At 29.7% G+C, this 24457-nt stretch overlaps 1 protein-coding gene across 1 annotated transcript in view; it reads right to left on the reverse strand.

Annotated features, from left to right (window-relative positions):
• Window positions 1-24457, reverse strand: part of ksr (kinase suppressor of ras) — a 105380-nt gene that overhangs the window by 56013 nt on the left and 24910 nt on the right. Inside the window, exons 2-6 of the mRNA XM_075364667.1 lie at window positions 22177-22317; window positions 17783-17927; window positions 15515-15775; window positions 9347-9509; window positions 3460-3593 (exon numbers count right to left, since the gene is read on the reverse strand). Coding sequence (XP_075220782.1) covers window positions 3460-3593; window positions 9347-9509; window positions 15515-15775; window positions 17783-17927; window positions 22177-22317 — 844 coding nt within the window. The remainder of the gene's footprint in view (window positions 1-3459; window positions 3594-9346; window positions 9510-15514; window positions 15776-17782; window positions 17928-22176; window positions 22318-24457) is intronic.

Raw genomic sequence — 24457 nt, forward strand, 5'->3', positions numbered from 1 at the left:
AACCATTACAAATAATAATGTACAATAATCACATGCAAAATTTTGGTTTATCTCAGAGATTTGGTGCTCTAATGTTGATAGTTTTTTTGAAAAATTGTTCATGTTATTTTTATTAGCTTAAAAACTGCTTTTGATAAACTTCTGTACAAGATAATAATGCGTATAAAAAAATCCAGGGTGATAATTTAAGTTACAAACAACGCAAGTAATAGATAAGTTTTTTAAAAACATTCTCAGATTAACATTTTTACCAAAAACGTTTCCTCACTTTTGCTCCAATTATGAGGGGCAGCTGAAATGTAATATACATTAGAACTTAACAGGAGAACAAAATGTTTCACAAAGCAACAAGTGATGCCATCTTGTAGTTTCATTCCCCTACTACAAATATTTCAAAACTCACTGATCATGCCCTCTTATTTTCTGTCACTCACCATGTTATAGAGTCAAGTACGCCTGCTCTGTCAGTGCATTTAAAGTAGCAAGTAAATTTTTAACAATCGAAAAAATGAATCTAGTTACATTCATCGTTATTTAAAAGCTGTTTATAATGATGAAAATGCTGATCAAAGTACTGTGAGTAGGTGAGCAATAAACTATTGTGCATCAAAGCCAAAAAAGCTAATATTAATCATCAACCTCCCTATGGTCAATCAGTTTCTGTGACTGATGAGAAACACCAAAACAAGATCGATGAATTGATAAAAAATGACTGTTGTAACAAAAATGCATCGCCACTCAGAAAAGGATATCAAAAGAAGTAGAATACATTATTCTACAACTGTGCTACCATAAAATCTGTTCACCATGGATGTCACACAAACTGGGTGGTAACAGTGGATGTCCACTGTTACAACCCAGAAGAAACATGTCAGAACAAGGAGTACTGACAGTATGGTTTGCTGCAATTAAAAAAATTCAAAACACAACCCTCTGCAAAAAAAATTCTCTTGACAGTTTTCTGAGATTTCAAACACACACGTGACTGACCACATGTAACCTGAGCCAACTGTAGATTGTGTGCAACACAGAGACTAAGCGGTAAAATACCTTAGGTAGATGTGAGTGTCATATTTGACAATCCACAAGCCGACAATTCTGTAACAATATAATGCTCAGTCACATACATTACGAGCAACCAAGGCTCTTAAGTTGAAATTTGAGCCTATTTCTCACTCTACATATTCATCAGTTTGAGCACCCTGCAGTTCGCAATTTTTTTTTGTAATTAAAGAGGGATATCAGATATATTCATTTCACCATGAACAATGAACTGAAGGATACAGTGAAGTCAGAGATCAAGGAAAGACCGCCCCCAGAATTCTTCATAGATGGAATGAGAAAACTGGATCACCACTGGGAGAAATGTGTAGCTGTAAATGGTGGCTATATGGAAAAATAAATGTAACTTTTTGTAGTAAATAAAACATACTTTAATCCTATACTAGCCAGTTCTTGTCTAGCCAGGAGGTTCCGCCCCCTGGACTCTGCTGTATCTATTATTGTTGGAAACAGACAGAACCGCCAGAAACTTTCCCATTTATATATTAAATTTGATTCATTTGACTATCTGTGTTGATTTGTAAGTTATGAGCAAACTGTATATTATATTTTAGCCACCCCTCATACGTAAACTGTACATACCAACTGTGAACACCATAATATAACTTATGTTAGATAAAGTAAAAAATTAAAAATTATGGCAATACTGTTATAAAAGTAATTAATACCGCAAATTGGTATTTATGTATAAATAATGCTTACTGTAATTACATAGAATAAATTTATTTCTACATAATTATTTTAATATTCTTTTTGTCCACTACTTTTTTTTAACCCTTTACTGTTTTTATAAGATTATTACATTCAACAAAAATTACTTCTAATGCTTTTGCCTTAACAGAAGTCAATGTTTCCCATATAATCATATGACAATATGGTTTTTAAGACTGATAAATACAAATCTTTTGAAATATTTTTGTTCACATTCCTTGTAAGAAGATAAAAGTTAAATTGAAATATAATTATTCCAGTTTTTAGTAAGCCATATATGTAGTTTACAATTGTCACTGCCTTCAATCTTACACTGTTATACTGTGCATTGTACTATAAGATGATGCAGTTTTATTTTACAATTTTGTCATTATGATTTCATCATCAAATTAATTTTGTAATAAAGGATGGATGATTGTGATAATATTAACAATTTACAATTAAAACGATTTCATAAATTTTTAGTGTTATTTTATTGGTAATTATACAATTATTTAACAAACAAATATTTTAATTTCCATCAGATAAATTTAATGACATGGCATATCATTTGTATGCTGGGTCTGGACTAAATATATGCTACTACTCCGGCTCTCATGCACCAAATGGAATGCCTACATCAATACATTGTTAGATGCCACAATCAAAGAATGTAGATAACCTGACAAAGACATTACTCACTTCTGAAGATGGTAAAGCCATTATAAAGAATAACAAGCATCTCATTACACAATTATAAGGAAAAATTGAGACTTAAGTGTTTTTTATATTCTTCATTACTGAACCTATATTGCTGCCTATAAGCACATACTTATACCCATTGAAATGCAGGTTATATTTGACATTCTAATTAACATTCTTTCTTTATTTACAGGGACTGATGTAATAATAATCACTACTATCATAGAAAGAAATTTTTTATTGGTGTCACTGGTAACTCAGATGCTTTACAAGCACTACAAATACAAGAGACAGAATCAGTTAGTATAAAATAATATACCCATTTCTATGGGAAACAATGCATTTATAAACTATATACACTAGAAAAAATATTTAAAAAAAAATTTATTTTATTAAAAAATCTATTTTCTGGCAAAACTCCAAAGAAAATTTTACTGTTACAGTTTATTCTTATACAGAAATTAAAACAGGTAAAGGGGTTCAATAGAAGAAAATTAAATAAATTGATTAAAGCAATACAAAATAAGAATTTAATAACTATAATTTGGACTAAATATTATCACTGAGTTTCCAGAATAAATCCAGTTATGAATCTATATAGAGTAAGAATGTAGCAGAAGGTTTGGTTCTGTAGAATAAATTTTCATCAGTAAAAACAAAACAATCATTAGAAATGTGTATTTATGAGGAAAAAATGGAACTGGTTATTGCATCCACAACTCTTGGCTGAGAATACCTTCATTAATTACACTTAGTATAGCAGTTGAAGTAGTAGAGACAGAAAGAGAGGGGGGAAGGAAAGGGAGAGAGAAATAGAAAGTAAAAGATAATAGATAATAGCTTAAATATCAGAAAGGATACTATTATCATTTAAAAGAAAGTCAATTTAGAAAATTATTTCATATACTAATCTTACCACCAAATGTAATACAACCACTTAAAGTAATACAACTATACAACTACATGAGCAAAAAATGTAAAAGAAGCAAGTGCAATGCAACTAACAATTCTTACGCTTATAACAAGCGTCTTCTTGTTGAGGACTTTCAGATGGAGGTGGTGATTTAATAGGACTTGAAAGTAATGGAGATATATGACCACCAGGTCCAGGTTCCGTAGGCAAACGAGATCTTCCACTGCTGTAATAACAACAGAAAAAATTGATTAATGAAGATAAATAAATAAATAAACCTACATTTAGATCAATTCTTCAGTATTAAAAAACAAGCAGTGAGTTCAAGGTGATAAAAATGGCAAATAACTATATTTAAAACCACTCTTCTCATTAAAAAAAATAAATAAAAACTTAATTTTTTTTGTATTAAAATTAATTTAAATATTGTAGAAATAGGCTTTTACTATCTTAGTATTTACACAAAATGAATTATTCTGCTGCACATTAATTCATTTTTAAATGTAAATTACGAATTTTAAATAATCTAACTTACATTTATTATTTCCCTAAGCCAATCATTACATTCAAAGTTTATTTATTCATTAATTACATTTTCATTTCTCTTCTTATTGTTTGTATTTTTTGGATATGAGGAATTTAAATTTGTTACTACTAATTTCTAAAATTATCATGTCTTTTAGACTAAAAAATAACTGTTTTTATTTTATAAAATACAATCAGTACAATTAGGTTTTTGTTCATCGTATTTTTTTGTTTTTTTCTTCAGTCATTTGACTGGTTTGATGCAGCTCTCCAAGATTCCCTATCTAGTGCTAGTCGTTTCATTTCAGTATACCCTCTACATCCTACATCCCTAACAATTTGTTTTACATATTCCAAACGTGGCCCGCCTATACAATTTTTTCCTTCTATATATTTCCAAATGCTTTTTTTCTCCATCTATTTGCTGCAATACCTCTTCATTTGTCACTTTATCCACCCATCTGATTTTTAACATTCTCCTATAGCACTACATTTCAAAAGCTTCTAATCTTTTCTTCTCAGATACTCCGATTGTCCAAGTTTCACTTCCATATAAAGCGACACTCCAAACATACACTTTCAAAAATCTTTTCCTGATATTTAAATTAATTTTTGATGTAAACAAATTATATTTCTTACTGAAGGCTCGTTTTGCTTGTGCTATTCGGCATTTTATATCGCTCCTGCTTCGTCCATCTTTAGTAATTCTACTTCCCAAATAACAAAATTCTTCTACCTCCATAATCTTTTCTCCTCCTATTTTCACATTCAGTGGTCCATCTTGGTTATTTCTACTACATTTCATTACTTTCGTTTTGTTCTTGTTTATTTTCATGCGATAGTTCTTGCGTAGGACTTCATCCATGCCGTTCATTGTTTCTTCCAAATCCTTTTTACTCTCGGCTAGAATTACTATATCATCAGCAAATCGTAGCATCTTTATATTTTCACCTTGTACTGTTACTCCGAATCTAAATTGTTCTTTAATATCATTAACTGCTAGTTCCATGTAAAGATTAAAAAGTAACAGAGATAGGGAACATCCTTGTCGGACTCCCCTTCTTATTACGGCTTCTTTCTTATGTTCTTCAATTGTTACTATTGCTGTTTGGTTCCTGTACATGTTAGCAATTGTTCTTCTATCTCTGTATTTGAACCCTAATTTTTTTAAAATGCTGAACATTTTATTCCAGTCTACGTTATCGAATGCCTTTTCTAGGTCTATAAACGCCAAGTACGTTGGTTTGTTTTTCTGTAATCTTCCTTCTACCATTAATCTGAGGGCTAAAATTGCTTCCCTTGTTCCTATACTTTTCCTGAAACCAAATTGGTCTTCTCCTAACACTTCTTCCACTCTCCTCTCAATTCTTCTGTATAGAATTCTAGTTAAGATTTTTGATGCATGACTAGTTAAACTAATTGTTCTGAATTCTTCACATTTATCTGCCCCTGCTTTCTTTGGTATCATGACTATAACACTTTTTTTGAAGTCTGACGGAAATTCCCCGTTTTCATAAATATTACACACCAGTTTGTATTCATATTATATTTTGGTGTACCATCTTTGTTTAACACATAATTAGATTTTAATTTATGTACCCAAAAATTTTCCTTAACTTTTCTGTATGCTCCATCTATTTTACCAATGTTCATTTCTCTTTCTACTTCTGAACACTTTTCTTTAATCCACTTTTCTTTCGCCAGTTTGCACTTCCTGTTTATAGCATTTCTTAATTGCCGATAGTTCCTTTTACTTTCTTCATCACTAGCATTCTTATATTTTCTACGTTCATCCATCGGCTGCAATATATCGTCTGAAACCCAAGGTTATCTACCAGTTCTCTTTATTCCGCCTAAGTTTGCTTCTGCTGATTTAAGAATTTCCTTTTTAACATTCTCCCATTCTTCTTCTACATTTTCTACCTTATCTTTTTTACTCAGACCTCTTGCGATGTCCTCCTCAAAAATCTTCTTTACCACCTCCTCTTCCTCAAGCTTCTCTAAATTCCTCCAATTCATCTGACACCTTTTCTTCAGGTTTTTAAACCCCAATCTACATTTCATTATCACCAAATTATGGTCGCTATCAATGTCTGCTCCAGGGTAAGTTTTGCAGTCAACGAGTTGATTTCTAAATCTTTGCTTAACCATGATATAATCTATCTGATACCTTTCAGTATCGCCTGGCTTTTTCCAAGTGTATATTCTTCTATTATGATTTTTAAATTGGGTGTTGGCAATTATTAAATTATACTTCGTGCAAACCTCTATTAGTCGGTTCCCTCTTTCATTCCTTTTGCCCAGCCCGTATTCACCCACTATATTTCCTTCCTTGCCTTTTCCAATGCTTGCATTCCAATCTCCAACTATTATTAAATTTTCATCTCCTTTTACGTGTTTAATTGCTTCATCAATCTCTTCGTATACATTACCTCATCATCATCATGGTCGCTTGTAGGCATATAGACGTTAACAATCGTTGTCAGTATAGGTTTTGATTTTATCCTTATTACAATGATTCTATCGCTATACGTTTTGAAATAATCTACTCTCTTCCCTATCTTCTTGTTCATTATGAAACCTACTCCTGCCTGCCCATTATTTGAAGATGAGTTAATTATTCTAAAATCACCTGACCAAAAGTCGCCTTCCTATTCCTACCGAACCTCACTAATTCCTACTACATCCACATTTATCCTATCCATTTCCCTTTTTATATTTTCTAGCCTACCAACCTTTTTTAAACTTCTAACATTCCACGCTCAGACTAGTAGAATGTTATTTTTTAATTTTCTGGTGGCCCCTTCCTTAGTAGTCCCCACCCGGAGATCCAAACGGGGGACTAGTTTACCTCTGGAATATTTTACCAAGGAAGGCGCCTCCATCACTGCTATATGAAAATGTAGAGGGCCACATTTTCTTGGAAAAAAAGCAGCTGTAGTTTTCCATTACTTTCAGCTGCGCAGTACTCAGAGGACTGAGTGATGTTGATATGGCCGTTTAAGTCATTCTGACTCACGCCCCTAACATCTACTGAAAGAGCTGCTGCCCTCTTTCAGGAATCATTCCTTAGTCTGGCTCTCAACATATACCTCTCCGATATGGTTGCACCTTCGGTCCAGCTACTCTGTATCCCTGAGCACTCAAGCCCCCTCACCAACGGCAAGGTCTCATGATTCATAGAAGAGGTCATCTTATTTATATGCTTGTAAATATTCCTAATAGCATTTTTAAGTATCTGACACTTTTTTTTACATTTTTGCCTTGACAATATTTTTTGTAGTAATTTTTATAAATATTTATTAATATAAATATTAGTATTAGATATATTGCTTCCAATTCATTTAATTTTTTATTAGTTTTAAAATAAATTCTTCAATAAGTTATTGGAATTTAAAGGAATATAAAAATTATTTTTTACTTTTAGAAATGTAAATTTATTAATTTTATTTGTGAGTTTAATTAATATTTACTAATTTATTTTTTTATTTTTTATACAGGATGAAGGAGAGGAAACGTATGTTTTTTAAAGCGCTAGTACTAAGCGACGAGTGGTGGTATTGACCTTTGGCAACCTCTGGCGGATAGTTCAGACTATGCAGTTTCAGTTGTTATGGACCATTGAAGCACAGAACACTGTGTTTCCTGCTGAGCAGTTATTTATAAACAGTGATTCTGTGGCCATAGTTCAACATCTTTTCTGTCAAAATTTTAATGTTGATTGTCGAGGTGCAGTCCCAGATCAAAACACCTTACTCTGATGGGTTGAGGCGTTTAGAGGTACTGGATCTGTGATGAAGAAAAAGCCAACCACATGGCCTTCCCCATTCAGTCTGAACTCCAAACAACATAGACAGTGTGGGAGGGCAGTTTTGACAGTCCAAAATGATCCGCTAGATGACAGGCTGTAGCACTGGGTATGTCATATTGTTCGCTTCATCGTATCTTACAAGGTGATCTCAAATTTCACCCATATAAAAGATAATGATTGTCCAGTAGCTAACTGAAAGGGATTTTGTGCAACAGAAAAAAATCTTGTGGCATAATGAACACCATTCTTATGGAAGATGCAAACACCCTAATAATAATAATAATGAGTGATGAAGCCCATCTCCATCTAGATGGCTATGTTAATGTACAGAACTGTCGGTACTGGGCGTCGAAGAATCCACATGAACTATACGAAACGTCTCTCCACAGCTAAAAAGTAACAGTGTGGTGTGGTGTCTCCAAAATAGGGATTGTTGATCCTTACTTGTCTGAAGAGGGGGGAATCGCAGTTACAGTGACAAGTTAAACAACGTCCTACATTCAGAACTGGAAGGGCAAAATGAGGCAAATGTGGTTCCAACAGGATGGTGCCACAGCTCACATGGTGAGAGCATTGATTGAAGTGATTCAATAAATGTTTCCTGGAGAAGTCACTTCATCATTCAGCGATGTTTCTTGGCCCCCACGCCCTCCTGATCTATTGATTTGTGACTTTTTTGTGAAGCTACCTGAAATCAAGAGTGTATGTGAACAAGCCACATACAATCGAAGACTTGAAAATTTCCATTTGTCAAGAAACTGAAGCCGTGTCAAATGAAATGTTGTAGAAACCTTTGCACAAGTTTGAGGAGCTCCAAATTTGCATCCGACAAAGATATCATCTTACTAGCATTATTTTCTAAACCTAATTAAGATCTGTTGACTTCAAAAATGCAATAAAAATATTATTTAATGTAAAACTTTTTTCTCTATAATTAAAATAACCAAAGTTATTCAGCAATGTAAAACATGCGTTTTCTCTGCTCTATCCTTTATTATAACAACTTTAATTTTCAACTTATTAATTAATTTGCAAAATCAGTTCTGAAGATGCAGAGATCTCTACTATTCTATAAGGACAAAAGAGAAAATTAGTAATAAGTGATAAAAGTAACATGATAAAGACAATAAATTTACTGATCAGCAATTTTCTAAGGAATTGTGGGGGTTCAGTACATACTAGAGGGAGTTCTTGAAGTATTCTTTCAGTATCCACCTAATTTTACCTTCCATCTATAGACAGAGTATACTTTCTCATTATCTATACATTTCTCTTACCCCTGATAATTTTTTTTTGTGTTTTGCAAGTTTTGGCAAGATGCCCATTCAATTCATGCCAATTGAAGAAACTTTACTGTGCTCTGGGGTATTTATATGGTTTACACAGCATGGCTCTGCTTATGAGTTGACTTAAGGTCCATTTGAAATACAATTTTGGTACATAATACACAATCTGGAGCCGAGATTTTTATCAGGTAAAGTTATAACTTATTAACACAAGTACAAAATCAGATCATTCTATCACACTATTTTTATGTTTCACAATATATGATTTTTGTCTGCTACCTTTAAAATTTTTGTCACTAAAAAATAAATACATTTATAGAATACTACATAAAGTGAATTGATAAAACCATAAATTACCTAGTACTATTATTTTCGCTGTCTACTTTATTTGCGAGTTGAGATTCATGTGATTTAGACTTTGTCAATGGGTGAGAATCTGGTAGCAATGCAGATGATTGTAAATTAGTTGTATGTTTTTTGCGAGGTGGCGGTGTAGTAGGAAATTTCATACGGTCTCCACCTTAATAAAAAAAATAATCATATAATACTTAACCCAGAAATTGTAGGAAGTTATTTTACTGTTTTGTTACAAAACAGTAATGCTCTCATGAGTATCCAAATCAGCATTTCTATAAAACATACTGTACTTGTTAGTAAGTCAAAATTCCAGTAGAGAAATTTAAAGAGTATAAAATGAAAAAATAAAAATATTATAATTTTTCTATTATTAAAATGTATATAATATAAATAATAAGAAATATTCTATTAAAAAAAGTTACAGAAATAATAATTTATCAATATAAAATACTGCTTTACTTTAAATATAAATTTTAACTTTTACTTTCAGATCAATCTCCATACACTGCACAAGGAATAATCTATTGTATCTAAGAAAACCAATTAATCATTTATAAAAATACACTACTTATAATGATAATTTCATCTAAAATATATATATAATATATATATGTGTGATATATATAATAGATATATGTGTTTATATGTGAATATAAACATTCACATCTTTACATCAATATTGTAACTTATTTATTTTTATTACTTAATAAAACACAAGTGTTTTTGATTTATGAAACAGTTGTCAACCATGAGTGCTTGTTTAACAAGCAAGCCCAGTAATTTATTGGTGATCCTGTAAAAAACTATAGTTTTAATTTTATATATAAAAGAAGTGAACTGATCAAAACAGGAAAGTAAATTAATCAATTAATTATATTTAAATGAAAGCTTAAGGAGGAAACATTTATATTTTTCAATTGCTTTAATTTTTAAAACTATACTTCGTAATCATTAGGAAAGTTTAAATTTTATTTAAAAAATTAAATTACTTCCATTATAACTACTTTCATTTAATGTTGAGTTTAATTACCAAATTGCTCAAACTTTATTGGCAAAATATGAAAAGTTTATAATAATGTGTAATAATTTAGCAATTGTAAAAAATACAGAAATCATGTAAAGACATTAAAAATAAAGGAAAATTTATTTTCACATAAATATTAATTACAAAAAAAAAATTGTTAATTTTATGCAAACATGTTGCAATACAGGGGACAAAATTACAGATGAACGAAGAATCATATTTCATGGATTTTAGAATATTCATTATTACAAATATTTGAGAAAAACAATAAAATATATATTTAGATTCTATTAAAGTAAACTACCCTAGCAAAGAATATTGAGATAAGACATATCTTATCTTAATTTTTTCATGAAAGTACTTTCGCGGGACCCTGATCTTCAGTCATGATTGAAATAATTCCATTATGGCATAATAAAGATTTAAAAAAAAAAAATAATGCGAAATGTGTATTAATTTTAATGAGTGCTGCAATTTGTTGCAGTTTATGTAAGACTGTTTCCCTTAAACACTGTTTGATGGTTTATCGTATTGAACTTTTTTTATATTTATATGTGTATATTTTTCTAATATATTTAATTTTATATCATTATTAATTTCTAATATTTCTAAATCTATGTTAACATCAGAAATAAAATGTTTATTATTTATTATGTCATATTAAATAAACTTAGTTTATTATTTTTATAATTTCTATAATACTGTTTCTACGAAAAGTTATCTCTAAAGACCATTTCATTGTAAAAAAAATTTAATCTGAAAAATTTATAAATATTTTTTATTTCTCTTAAACTACAAACCTTATACTACTTCTCTAAATAATCGCCACATGAATTAAGACATTTATCATAGCGATAAATCAGCTTCAATATACCCTTGTCATATTCTTCTGCTGCTAGTCCATTTAGCCACTGATTAACAGCATTTTTAATTTCATTGTCACCCATGAAATGCTTAACACTCAAAAATTCTTTCAATTTCCCATCCAAATGTTTTCAGTAAATCAAGTGTCGGACCCGCAACATGTGGACATGCATTATCGTGCAACAGAACAACGCTGTTGGTCAGTCACCCACATCACCAATTTTGAACAGTGCGCCGTAACTTCCATAGAGTTTCACAGAAAGCTTCTGCATTTATAGTCGTTCCATGTGGCATGAAATCAATCAGCAGTATGCCAAACCGATCCCAAAAGACTGCGGCCATTAGTTTGCATCCAAATGGCTGTGGCTTTTCCTTTGTTGGTGACTGAGAATGATGCCATTCACTTGAATGCTGTTTTCTCTCTGGCATGTAATACGAAATCAATGTTTCATCACCAGTAACAATTGAATTAAGGAACTCATCACCTTTTTCTGTGTAGCACATCAAAAATTCCAGATTACATTGCAATTTTTTTGTGACATTCTGCGCGGCATCCAACATGCATAAACCTTTCTGAAGCCTAAATGGTTATGAACAATGTGACCAAAAACAGCTCTTGAAACATCAGGATAAAGAAGAGCCATATCGGAAATCGTTGGGCGATGATCTTTTCTGATTTCATCATCAACACGTTTCAACAAGTCTCAGTGATTATTTAGGGCCTCCCGGAACGTTCTTCATCATGCACATTAATTCTGTTATTTCTAAACCTTTTAAACCATTTTCGGACATTTCCTTCATTCAATACATTATCACCGTACACAGCAACCAACTGCCTATGAATTTCACCCGGCTTAAATGTTCTGATGGTTTAAAAAACCTATGACACCACATGTTTCATAGTCAGCAACATCAATTTTCCTATTTATTTTATAACGTAATAACTCTCACACGTAATCAAAGGTACTACAACGCGACAACTTACAGACAAGAATGCAGTGTTGTACATTACTAGTGTGGTCATGAATGACACAGGTTCACCAACATTAAGAAGAGAAATTTCCCAGCAGTCTTTACTTTAGAGATATCCCTCGTATAACAGTGTTCAAGTAATCTAATTTTAAAGGATCTATTTGTTTTTCCTTTATAAATACCATCACAACCATGAGATTACATTCCAGTATTGGACAGCAGAATTTGTATAGTCGTCTATAATAAATTTTAAAATTTATAAAAGAGCAACAATTTTTACAAATTCAAAATTTACAAATTATAAAAACAATTTACTTTAATGTAATTATAGAATTAAATACAAACTGAAGATGCGGGATACTGCGAAAATCAATTCTTGAAATTAAAATGGTAAGTTTGCAACTTATATATTTACTGTGTTTTGGTAGTTTATATTTCATTTAATATATATATGTGTATGTGTGTGTTTATGTGTGCACATGCGTATGTGTGAACAAAACAACATATTAATAAATAAAATTTAATAACAGCACTAGTGACATCTAATGAAGACTATATTCACAGGAACGTAAACTGCTATGAACTATGTTATAGTACATATACAGAATCGTACTGCAACTTACAAACAATGTTCCACCAAATTTGGAAAAAAGTACGCTCAGCGACATTCCAAGAATGCATACTAAATTATCAGTATGTTCAGCCTTCTATTATTAATATAGTTTTTTATAGAATATAAATAAAAAAATAGATATTTTTCTTTCAGTTTATTCACTAGTAATTACTATTACATACATAGCCTATCTCAATACATTTTACATTTTTCACCTATGTTAATTTTCTTCTTTTTTTATGTACAGTTGTTATTTAATTTGATAAAAAAATTATATTTTGACAACTTTTTTTTGTATATATATATATATTAGACAACAAAGCTTACTGTGTTTTTGAGAAAGTATTTTATTTATTTTTAAAAAATAAACATTTACATAATTCATCTAACAAGAATTGGAGCAACCATTAGTAAAAATCAATCTCATAGCAATCAACCAGCAAGAATTTCACAGCGAAGGATGTATAACCAATTTTAAGAAAGAAACCATAAGTTTAAATAACCAAACTACAATCTACTATAATAATGTCTGCAATTTATATTCTATTCTATGTAATATTTATTATTCCTATTGTAAAGAATTAATACAGTAAGAACATTTGTGGTCTCACATCCATATTAACCCGAAGTTCAACTATATTACTTTCTTAAAATAGTGAAAACAATAAGTAAAATATTGAACTTGTATTTGTTATGGTGGTCAGCTGAGAATAATAAAGATTTTTTCATTTGTCCTGTTACTAACACTAGCTAAGATTCCTTGGGATCTCATCACAGTCAAGTTGTTAAATAATAATAACAAAATCAGATTCCATTAAAAAGTAAAAAAAAAGTACAATAATACTTTTCCAAATCTTTAAATTTTGACTTCCAGAAGACATCACCAAATTGAAAACTACCAACAATGACTATAAAAACCAAATATAAAAAAAAAAAAAAAAAAAAAATATATATAAAAAAAAAAAATAAAAATAAAAAAAAAATAAAAAAAATAAATAAATAAATAATAATATAAATAATAAATAAATAAATATTAAATATATATAATAATATAAATAATAATAATAAATAATAAATAAATAATAATAATAATAATAATAATAAATAATAAATAATAAATAATAAATAAATAAAATAAAATAAAATAAAAATAAAATAAAAATAAATATAAATAAAAAAATATAAAAACCAACTACCAACATGACTATAAAAATCAAAATTAAAACAAGAATTGATAAATTAAATTCAGTTTTTTTTTTAAATTAATTTTATTTTAATCTTTTAGTTTTATTTCTAAATGTGGACAGGCATTCATAAAAAAGTATAATTCATATGAAAAAAAAATAATTTACTCAACACGTGAAGATGAAAGACTTGTATCTAGATAAATGTAAGTAAAAAATGCAGAAATGATGCAATACATTAAGTGTGAGCAAATTTTTTATGGGATGCAGGATATGTTATTTTTTCTTCAATTTTAAAAATAATTTCTAAGTTCTTTACATGAATATACTATGACTAACACAAACCAGATACTAAGGAATGATGATAAAAAGAAATTTAGAAATTCTTAAATATCTTGAAATCATCAAAACAGACAATGCAATTCTTTATTTAATGAATCATCAGAAAAAATAAAAAATAAAATGTGATCACTGAAGTAAAAAACTTTCTGTATAAAATGAAAACCAACATCAAAATCATGCCATTTGATGACAAGTAAAACTTGAACATTTATAAAAATCAAACAGGTTGAATCAACGAACCTCCTTTTTTCTTGCAGTCTGTTAAAAATAATAATTTAACACCAAATGTTTTTAGAAATTACTCAATTTTGTTATTTTTCTGTTAATTAATAAAATATAGAGGTGTTGAAAAAATATAAGATTTTTATACTTATAGATGTGTTTCCTTCTGCAGACTCTAAGCTCCTTCAATTTCTATTAAAAAATTACTTATTTAGTAGAAATAATTGTTAAGACATCAAAAAATGTTTACACAAATATTTATAAATATTATACTTTTGTAAAACTTTAATGCAGTTTATGAATAATAATATAACCAGTAACCAGCCTTACTGCATTACATCCCCCTATGTATTTTACAAAATCTATAAATATCTATAATAATATAATCATATTCTCATTTGTAGAATAATATTCTAAATGCCATAGACAGCATTTTAAATACTATTAATTTTTATACACTTATAAAATTGTACTTTATTTTACATTATTGAAGTACAAAATTGTATTGAATGCAGACATGATTTTTTACACTAGTCCTAATATCGCTGATTAATTATCAGTAATTGTTTTTCCCATTTAATTTTTTTTTTAGTTAGAAAACTATTAGTACTTCTATTATGTTTCTTTTAGCTGAGAATAACAAATTAAACAAAAAAGAATCCCTTCCCACTTGTGATATGTAATTTGCAAATAAAGAAATCATTTTTTTTGAGTTGAACTGAGAGATTTTTATTAAAAGTTGGCTGGAATGAACAATGGATCATATGCAATAAAAAGAAAAACAACCTATTAGTTTTAATTAATTAAAAGTACATGTGTTAATATAAACATGAAAATAAATATATAAATATTCATACAAATTCATTTAAATAATTGTAGTAATGTTTATCAAATAGATATTTCATTAGAAAGAAATTTAAAGTGTAGATAACAGCATGAATACATACCTTTTAACTTCTGAATAGGTGGAGTCGGAGGAGGAGTTGATGGATGATATGGAGGTAGTGGAGGAGAAAGAGGAGCAGAGAGTTGATGTTGATGTCCGAGTGATTCTTCAGAAGGAACTGAACACCGTGTTTCACGTGATCTATTTGGCCTTGGAGACGAAGAGCTACCGCCTGAACCGATACCAACAAATCGATGGCAATCCCATGAGTCCCAATATAATGGGAGATCACCACTTTCACATTCACCATGAACTAAGATTTCTGTCACAAAATTAAATATTAAGTAATTAAATAAAAGCTTGTTCAAAAATTGTGAGAATTAATTAAGTGGAATTAACAATTAAAATTTCTTACACTGATAAAAGTGATAGTAAAGGTATTTTCTCTTATTCAGTAGTTTTAATTTAATACAAAAATAAAACTGCTTAAACAAATTTTATTATTATAATCACATTTTTAGAAAAATTATTCATAAAATATTATTTTTATAAATCATTTTCCAGCTCCATTAAAGTTAAAAAATTAACTTTTATTTTCAAATAATTTCATTATTTTATATAGCAGAATGGGAAGCTTAAAAAACTATTATAGTAATAAATAAGAAAATTCAAATCATCCATGAAATAATAAATTTATAAAGAAAATAAAAAAATATCATTTTTTTACGGATTATGAGGTGTGTGTGTCTCAAATACACATTCTCTGATAACATGGTGGCAAAATGTATTTTGAAATGAACATGCTACTGGGCAATTAAATATAATCCCTTATGTCTTTGTCACTGAGCACTGACTACATCAAGTATGGAAAACTTTAGACTGTCAGAGTTTTTTTTTTTTTAATGAGCCGTTTTTCATTAATACATATTTTTTTCAACTGACTGCTCAAATTTATAAATGATAATATTTTTAAATTAATGTTACACAACTTATTACTTTTAAAAAATTGTCTTCATTCCATACTTTGAAGTAAACATACCAATTCTTTAAATAAAACATTTCTGAAATAAAGGACAATGAAATTTCCTGTGTGTGAAAATAAAAGCTGTTTCAACATTTAACATATTTTAGTTTGTTTATTTATTGCTTTGTTAATTTTAATTTTCATAATTCTTTGGAATTAACCTTTTTAATACCCTATGTTAAAAATGTCACAGTAAAAAACATTGCAGTACAATAAAAACTAGATTAAACAAAAATTTCATTTAAATATACTGAAAAATTATTTTTTAATTATTCATTTTCATCTTTTCAAAATTAATACAAACCTACAATAACCAACATAGAATAAGGTTAATTCTGAAATAAGATTTGCATTACATCTATAAGAAAAAAAACCTCTTTTCTTATTTTCAACTAAAATAAATATCTCAAAATATTATCATGTGATATTTTTGGCAAAACCATGAGAAAGAGCATGAAAAACTAAAAAAAAACAAAAAACCCTTTACATATTTTTATTCATTGGACACAAAACTCTAGTAATATCGTAATCAAAACCCTAATTAAATAATGGTGTATAATAATGATTGATTTACTGATGTTTCTCAGTGCGATTCCCTGCATCATGTAGTGAAATGACACTAAGACATATGGTCACACGATAAAAAATTTAATATAAATAACTAAATGTTAAAATTCTTCTAATAAACATATTCTTAAACTGTTATATTTTTCTAAATTTTTATCAAAATATAAGTTACGTTTCTTACTGCTTAAGTGAGTACTTAAAAAACTTAAATGGGAAACATGCTTAATGTAGTGTGTAGAATGATTTTTTGCAATGGTTTTACAAAATTATAACAGTTCAAACAAGTATTTTCTTTAAATAATCAAATTACAATCACCTATTCTATAACAAATCCCTCTGGTCATGAAGTTACCTGATTAATGCCTCTGATTAGGAAAGGATCTGACCACTATACTTAAACATTTGTGAAGGATACCTCTTTGTGATACTTTGTAACAGCAATATTAGCATTGAATAGGTCAATCCAACATTCTGGTTGATGAACATATACATAAATACAAGTTAAACTCTTCAAATTTCCAATAAAGTTTATTATTTATCATTACTTACTATAAAGGCTGTACATAAATGTATTAAATAAAATATATATACCTTTTTAAACAGCCTACATGTAAGCAAAACCTTATATAAATTTTATACTTATATTCCATAAAATTAATTAAAATATAAATTTACTTTAATAAAAAAGAATTCAATATATTTAGGGTAAAAAATTAAATAAAAAGAAAAGTAACATACCAGTATATCGCTTGAGGTTATGCAAAGCCCGGCAGAGACGTCGTAATTCTTCCTCCCGCAAGGTTCGTTCACTAAGAATAGTTCGAAGTTCATGATCAGACTTTTCTTGCAAAGCTTCCAAGGATCTTACTTTATTGCAAACACTCTGTAATAATAGATTTTTTAATTAAACATAATATATAAAACTTTTTTCTTAATGATTAAATGCATTTTTACATAATAAACAAAATATTTTATAGATTATCATGATAAATACATTCAGTAACATATTGTAATATCTAGTATAATATCAATACTTCTATAAGGCTTTTTTTTTAAATAAAAACAATTTTACTTTTTCTGCTAATTTATACTTTGAAAGCATACAATGCTTGCATAGAAAACTTATTTGGATATAAATGAGTTATATGACTACTGATAAGTAGTCATCTGTTGACAATAATAGCACAATTGCATATGTGTTAGTTGCCATGCATAACCAAAATGAAATGAGTGTTAAAATAAACAATCCTGTGAAATGCTAGATTGAAACTGTAATTAGTTTCTTAATGGTGAAAATCAAATCTACCACTGAAATCCACAAAGAGATTTGCTAAGTTTATGGACCAAATGTTACAGGTGCAGATAAAGTTTAAAACTGGTGTAGATTGTTTTGAGAAGGCAAGATAAATGTTTAAGATGAAGAATGTAGTGGCTGCTTATCTGTTATAAATGATTTGTTGGAAAAAATGAACAAACTATTTACGAAAACAGATGATTTTCAAATTCAAAATTATTTTTAAACAAATTTCAAGACACTGTGCTAAATGGTTGTGTAACAAAAATGTAAACAGATGGACAAAAGGAGTGCTGCCAGAAGGGAGATGAAATGCTTAACATGTGACTGAAGATGAAACTTAGAATCATACATTATGTTGAAACAAAGCAACTGATGCGTGGCTGGCAATGATCTCTGAGAGCCAAGAAGTTTAAGCAAAAACATTTTGGCAGGTAGCTTATGGACAATACTTTTTGGACAACAAAAGAATATTGCTTATAATTCCTTGATCATGGAAATAATGAGTACTGATATGTACTGTGTTGCTCAAAAGGTTTTCATGTGCTATTCAGAACAAAAGTAATGGACAGCTGTCTAATGGATTTTGTATCCACCACATAGTCCTGCTCTTGCACCTAGTGTGTTTTTTACCCTTTTCTCAATTTAAAACAATGACTTGCACTGTTTGAAAACAATGAGGAATGAAAAGATGAAGTAAATAACTGGTTTAAATCACTTGTGGGAAAATGTTTTGAACACAGTAATAATAAAGGTACCAACAAAACAACATGAAAAATCTGTTACAGTGAATTGCAACTATATGTAAAAATAATAAATATATAATTTTATTTTAACATAATAAGGTTTCTGAGTACTGCGCAGCTGAAAGCAATGGAAAACTACAGCTGCTTTTTTTCCAAGAAAATGTGCTCTCTGCATTTTCATATAGCAATGATGGAGGTGCCTTCCTAGGTAAAATATTCTGGAGGTAAACTAGTCTCCCGTTCGGATCTCCGGGTGGGGACTACTAAGGATAGGGTCACCAGAAAATTAAAAAACAACATTCTACGGGTCGGAGTGTGGAATGTTAGAAGTTTAAAAAAATTGGTAGGTTACAAATTTAAAGAGGGAAATAGATAGGATAAATGTAGATGTAGTAGGAATTAGTGAGGTTCAATGGGAAGAGGAAAACGACTTTTGGTCAGGTGATTTTAGAATAATTAACTCAGCTTCAAATAATGGGCAGGCAGGAGTAGGTTTTGTGATGAACAAGAAGATAGGGAAGAGAGTAGAGTATTTCAAAATGCATAGCGATAGAATCATTGTAATAAGGATAAAATCAAAACCTAAACCGACAATGATTGTTAACGTCTATATGCCTACAAGCACCCATGATGATGATGAGGTAGTGTGTATACGAAGAAACTGATGAAGCAATTAAACACATAAAAGGAGATGAAAATTTAATAACAGTTGGAGATTGGAATGCAAGCATTGGAAAAGGCAAGGAAGGAAATATAGTGGGTGAATACGGGCTGGGCAAAAGGAATGAAAGAGGGGACCGACTTAAAGAGTTTTGCACAAAGTATAATTTATTAATTGCCGACGCCCAGTTTAAAAATCATAATAGAAGAATATACACATGGTAAAATCCAGGTAATACTACAAGATATCAGATAGATTATATCATGGTTAAGCAAAGATTTAGAAATCAACTCCTAGACTGCAAAGCTTACCCTGGAGCATATATTGATAGAGACCATAATTTAGTGTGATAATGAAATCGGTGGAATTTAGAGAAGCTTAATGGTGGTAAAGAAGATTTTTGAGGAGGACATCGCAAGAGGTTTGAGTAAAAATGATAAGGTAGAAAATGTAGAAGAAGAATGGGAGAATGTTAAAAAGGAAATTCTTAAAACAGCAGAAGCGAACTTAGGCGAAACAAAGAGAACTGGTAGAAAACCTTGGCTTTCAGACGATATATTGCAACTGATGGATGAACGTAGAAAATATAAGAATGCTAGTGATGAAGAAAGTAAAAGGAACTATCGACAATTAAGAAATTCTATAAACAGAAAGTGCAAACTAGCGAAAGAAGAATGGATTAAAGAAAAGTGTTCAGAAGTGGAAAGAGAAATGAAAATTGGTAAAATAGACAAAGCATACAGGAAAGTTAAGGAAAATCTTGGGGTACATAAATTAAAATCCAATAATGTGTTAAACAAAGATGGTAAACCAATTTATAATACGAAAAGTAAAGTCGATAGGTGGGTGGAATATATTGAAGAGTTATACGGAGGAAATGAATTAGAAAATGGTGTTACAGAGGACAAGAGGAAGTTGGAGAGGATGAAATGGGAGAAACAATACTGAGATCTGAATTTAAGAAAGCATTAAAAGATTTGAATGACAGAAAGGCTCCTGGAATAGATGGAATACCTGTAGAATTACAGCGCAGTGCAGATGAGGAAGCGATTGATAGATTATACAAACTGGTGTGTAATATTTATGAAAAAGGGGAAGTTCCGTCAGACTTCAAAAAAAAGTGTTATAGTGTGATACCAAAGAAAGCAGGAGCAGATAAATGTGAAGAATAGAAAACAATTAGTTTAACTAGTCATGCATCAAAAATCTTAACTAGAATTCTATACAGAAGAATTGAGAGGAGAGTGGAAAAAGTGTTAGGAGAAGACCAATTTGGTTTCAGGAAAAGTATAAGAAAAAACAAACCAACATACTTGGCATTTATAGACCTAGAAAAGGCATTCGATAACGTAGACTGGAATAAAATGTTCAGCATTTTTAAAAAATTAAGGTTTAGATACAGAGATAGAAGAACAATTGCTAACATTTGCAGGAACCAAACAGCAACAGTAATAATTGAAGAACATAAGAAAGAAGCCATAATAAGAAAGGGAGTTCAACAAGGATGTTCCCTATCCCTATTACTTTTTAATCTTTACATAGAACTAGCAGTTAATGATGTTAAAGAACAATTTAGATTCGGAGTAACAGTACAAGATGAAAAGATAAAGATGCTACGTTTTGCTGATGATATAGTAATTCTAGCTGAGAGTAAAACGAATTAGAAGAAACAATGAATGGCATGGATGAAGTCCTTGCATGAAAATAAACAAGAACAAAACGAAAGTAATGAAATGTAGTAGAAATAACCAAAATGGACCACTGAATGTGAAAATAGGAGAAGAAAAGATTATGGAGATAGAAGAATTTTCTTATTTGGGAAGTAGAATTAGTAAAGATGGACGAAGCAGGAGTGACATAAAATGTCGAATAGCACAGGCGAAACGAGCCTGTATATATTTATTATATGTATTATATTTCAGTCAGAAATATAATTTGTTTATATAATAATAGATATAAAAATATTTGCTAATGAATACTACTTAAAGAAACAAAGAATTTTTTTTGCTGTTAAATGTCATGTTCTGGCGCATGATATTTTATAGAGTAATTACAATAAATTATTCACAAAATACAATTAACTGAAATAAATACTTTAAAAATAATTACTACTTATAAGCAAAACAATTTTCAATAAAGAATAAATCATTCTATAAGTAAAAAAAAAAAAAAAAAAGACTACTTCATACACAAGTCTGAAGTAAACAGAACAAATCAGTTATGATTGGTGATTAGGACTACATGAGATTGACATAGCATTGGTATTACACATATGGTGCATAAATTGCAGTTATTTCAAGTATGTTATCAATAACTGCATAAATAATAATTTATTATTATTACATTATAAGACACTATAACTAAATTATTCAAAAGTTAATAACTAGATTAAACAATAGTACACTATTCAAACTGAAAAAAAAATAAATACCTGAATTGATTCATGACTAAGTCCAACCACTAATAACCATTGATGTAAAGAAGGTATATGCTTTAACTCTGGAGGAAAACATTGTTCTGGAAGTTTAGCTTTTGCCACCAACTGTTTTGAGAATAACTTTATCAGCTTTCCCTGTAACAAAGATTGCAGAAATTATAATTATAAAAATTATATTAATACATAAAGGTTTTCTAGCTCTTGATCAGTCTGATGAGCTGTTAAAAAAGAAAATTATAAAAATAAATTATTCAAATTTACAATTAGAATGATTACTTTTATACATACATTACTTCCCACACAGCAGCCCCCCACATTCTGACAGTCATATACAACTTTTGCAGAACCTTGCTGAAGATCTGTTACTAACTGTTAAACTCACTATTGAGTTTCTAACTGGGTTCAAAGTGTAGGTAGCAACCAGAACGTTTTCTATGTGACGATATACAAGTCATTTGTACTCTTGGCTGTAATAGGAATAATAATACCTCACACATATTTGTATGACCTTTATCTTGGGATAAAGTTCAAAATAATTGTTTACTACTGCTTATTCCAGTATTAAAGAATTGTTCATTTTGGTGTCTTGAAGACATTCTTGACCTGCTCACTGCTGCTGAACTTGGCGTCATGTAAAAACTCTTTTAGAGGACCAAATGAAAAAATCTATAGTGCAAGATCAGGACTGTGAGTAGATTTGGCAATAACTTCTAATCCAACTTTTGAATAGCTTCCTGTGACTTTTAAGCGGTGCAGGGCAGGCATTACTATGTCTTTCGAAAGAGAATAAGGATGTTACCTCTTTATTTGTCTCACTTTATTTTTTAGCAAGTCACAATAGTACTTGATGATATTGGATAAACATTGTTCTTCAAAACCATCACAATAAATTGGGCTTTTTATAGCTCCAAAACACCATCACTGGCTGATGCGTAAATTATAAATTTTTCCCTGGTTGATAGTCAGATGATTCCAATCTATATACTGGTATTTGGATTATAGCTTTGCCAAGTTTCATACGTTATGGGATCTAAAAAAAGCATTACATTTTACTAAAAATCTTACCTCAGCATGCTGTTCTTCTACGGTAAATGTTTCAAGTGAAGCCAACATTTTGACAATAGATTACACTTATAAACATAATTTTGTTTCCTAACATGCGATACACGATTTTAATCTGTTTTTTTATGCTGAAAATGAATACGAACTCAGAATCTTTCATCACCCACCATTTTTGAAAAATGTTTAAATTTTAATTAAAGGATTTTTTTTTCATTTTTCAACATATAATTAACATTTTAGGCTTCTATATTGTATTTTGTTAGCTCATTTTTTATTGTTTAACTTTGTTAACACAATTTTTAAGCTATAAATAAACAATATTAGACAAAGAATTAAATCATATCATAGTCACATATTATGACACCATATCTAATACTGAAGAGTGAGCCTTCATGGACAAGATTAATCATGTCTGTGCAGGTCAAAATATGTAACTGAAAACACAGCTGTGTTGTTTGTATTAAGCACTGGATTTAGGAATGAATTAATTTTGTTCAGTCTTATTGCTGTCTTAAGTTTATTAACAGTGCAGTGTCATAATGCCTTGAAATTGTGTAAATGATATGGATGCCTTTTGTTATGTATGTGGTGAGTTTACCGTAAAATCAAATAGAAAAAACAATACACCTTTAATTAAAAAAACATATCATTTGTACTTTCAGTGTAACATTGGTGATCAGGATAAGACGTGGGCTCCTCATATAGTATGCACTAATTGTTCTGTATATTTAAGAGGCTGGCTGGAAGGTACACAGAAGGCTTTGCCATTTGGTGTACCTATGGTTTGGTGTGAACCAAAGGATCATGTAACAGATTGTTACTTTTGTTTAACAAATGTGTCTGGAATTTCTAAAAATCTAAACATACTGTAAAATATCCTTCATTGCAATCTGCAATCAGGCATGTACCTCAGCTGGAATTATTCCAGTTCCTGAGCCACCACTGAATGCATGTTTTGAAAGCAGTGATGAAGAATCAGGAAGTACTGAAGAAGACAACAATGATTTTGATTTGTCTTCCAATAAGCCACATTTTATATCACTAGGTGAATTAAATGACTTTGTTAGGGATTTAAATTTATCAAAAAATCAAGTTGAACTGCTAGGATCAACACTGCAAGGTTGGAATTTACTTCAAAAAAGTACAAAAATTTTGGATTTTCAAAGCTGATAAAAAGAACTTTCTCAGTACTTTATTGATAAAAATAATTTGG

The sequence above is a fragment of the Lycorma delicatula genome, chromosome 4, assembly GCF_047948215.1.
Source record: "Lycorma delicatula isolate Av1 chromosome 4, ASM4794821v1, whole genome shotgun sequence".
In the NCBI taxonomy this organism is placed as follows: domain Eukaryota; kingdom Metazoa; phylum Arthropoda; class Insecta; order Hemiptera; family Fulgoridae; genus Lycorma; species Lycorma delicatula.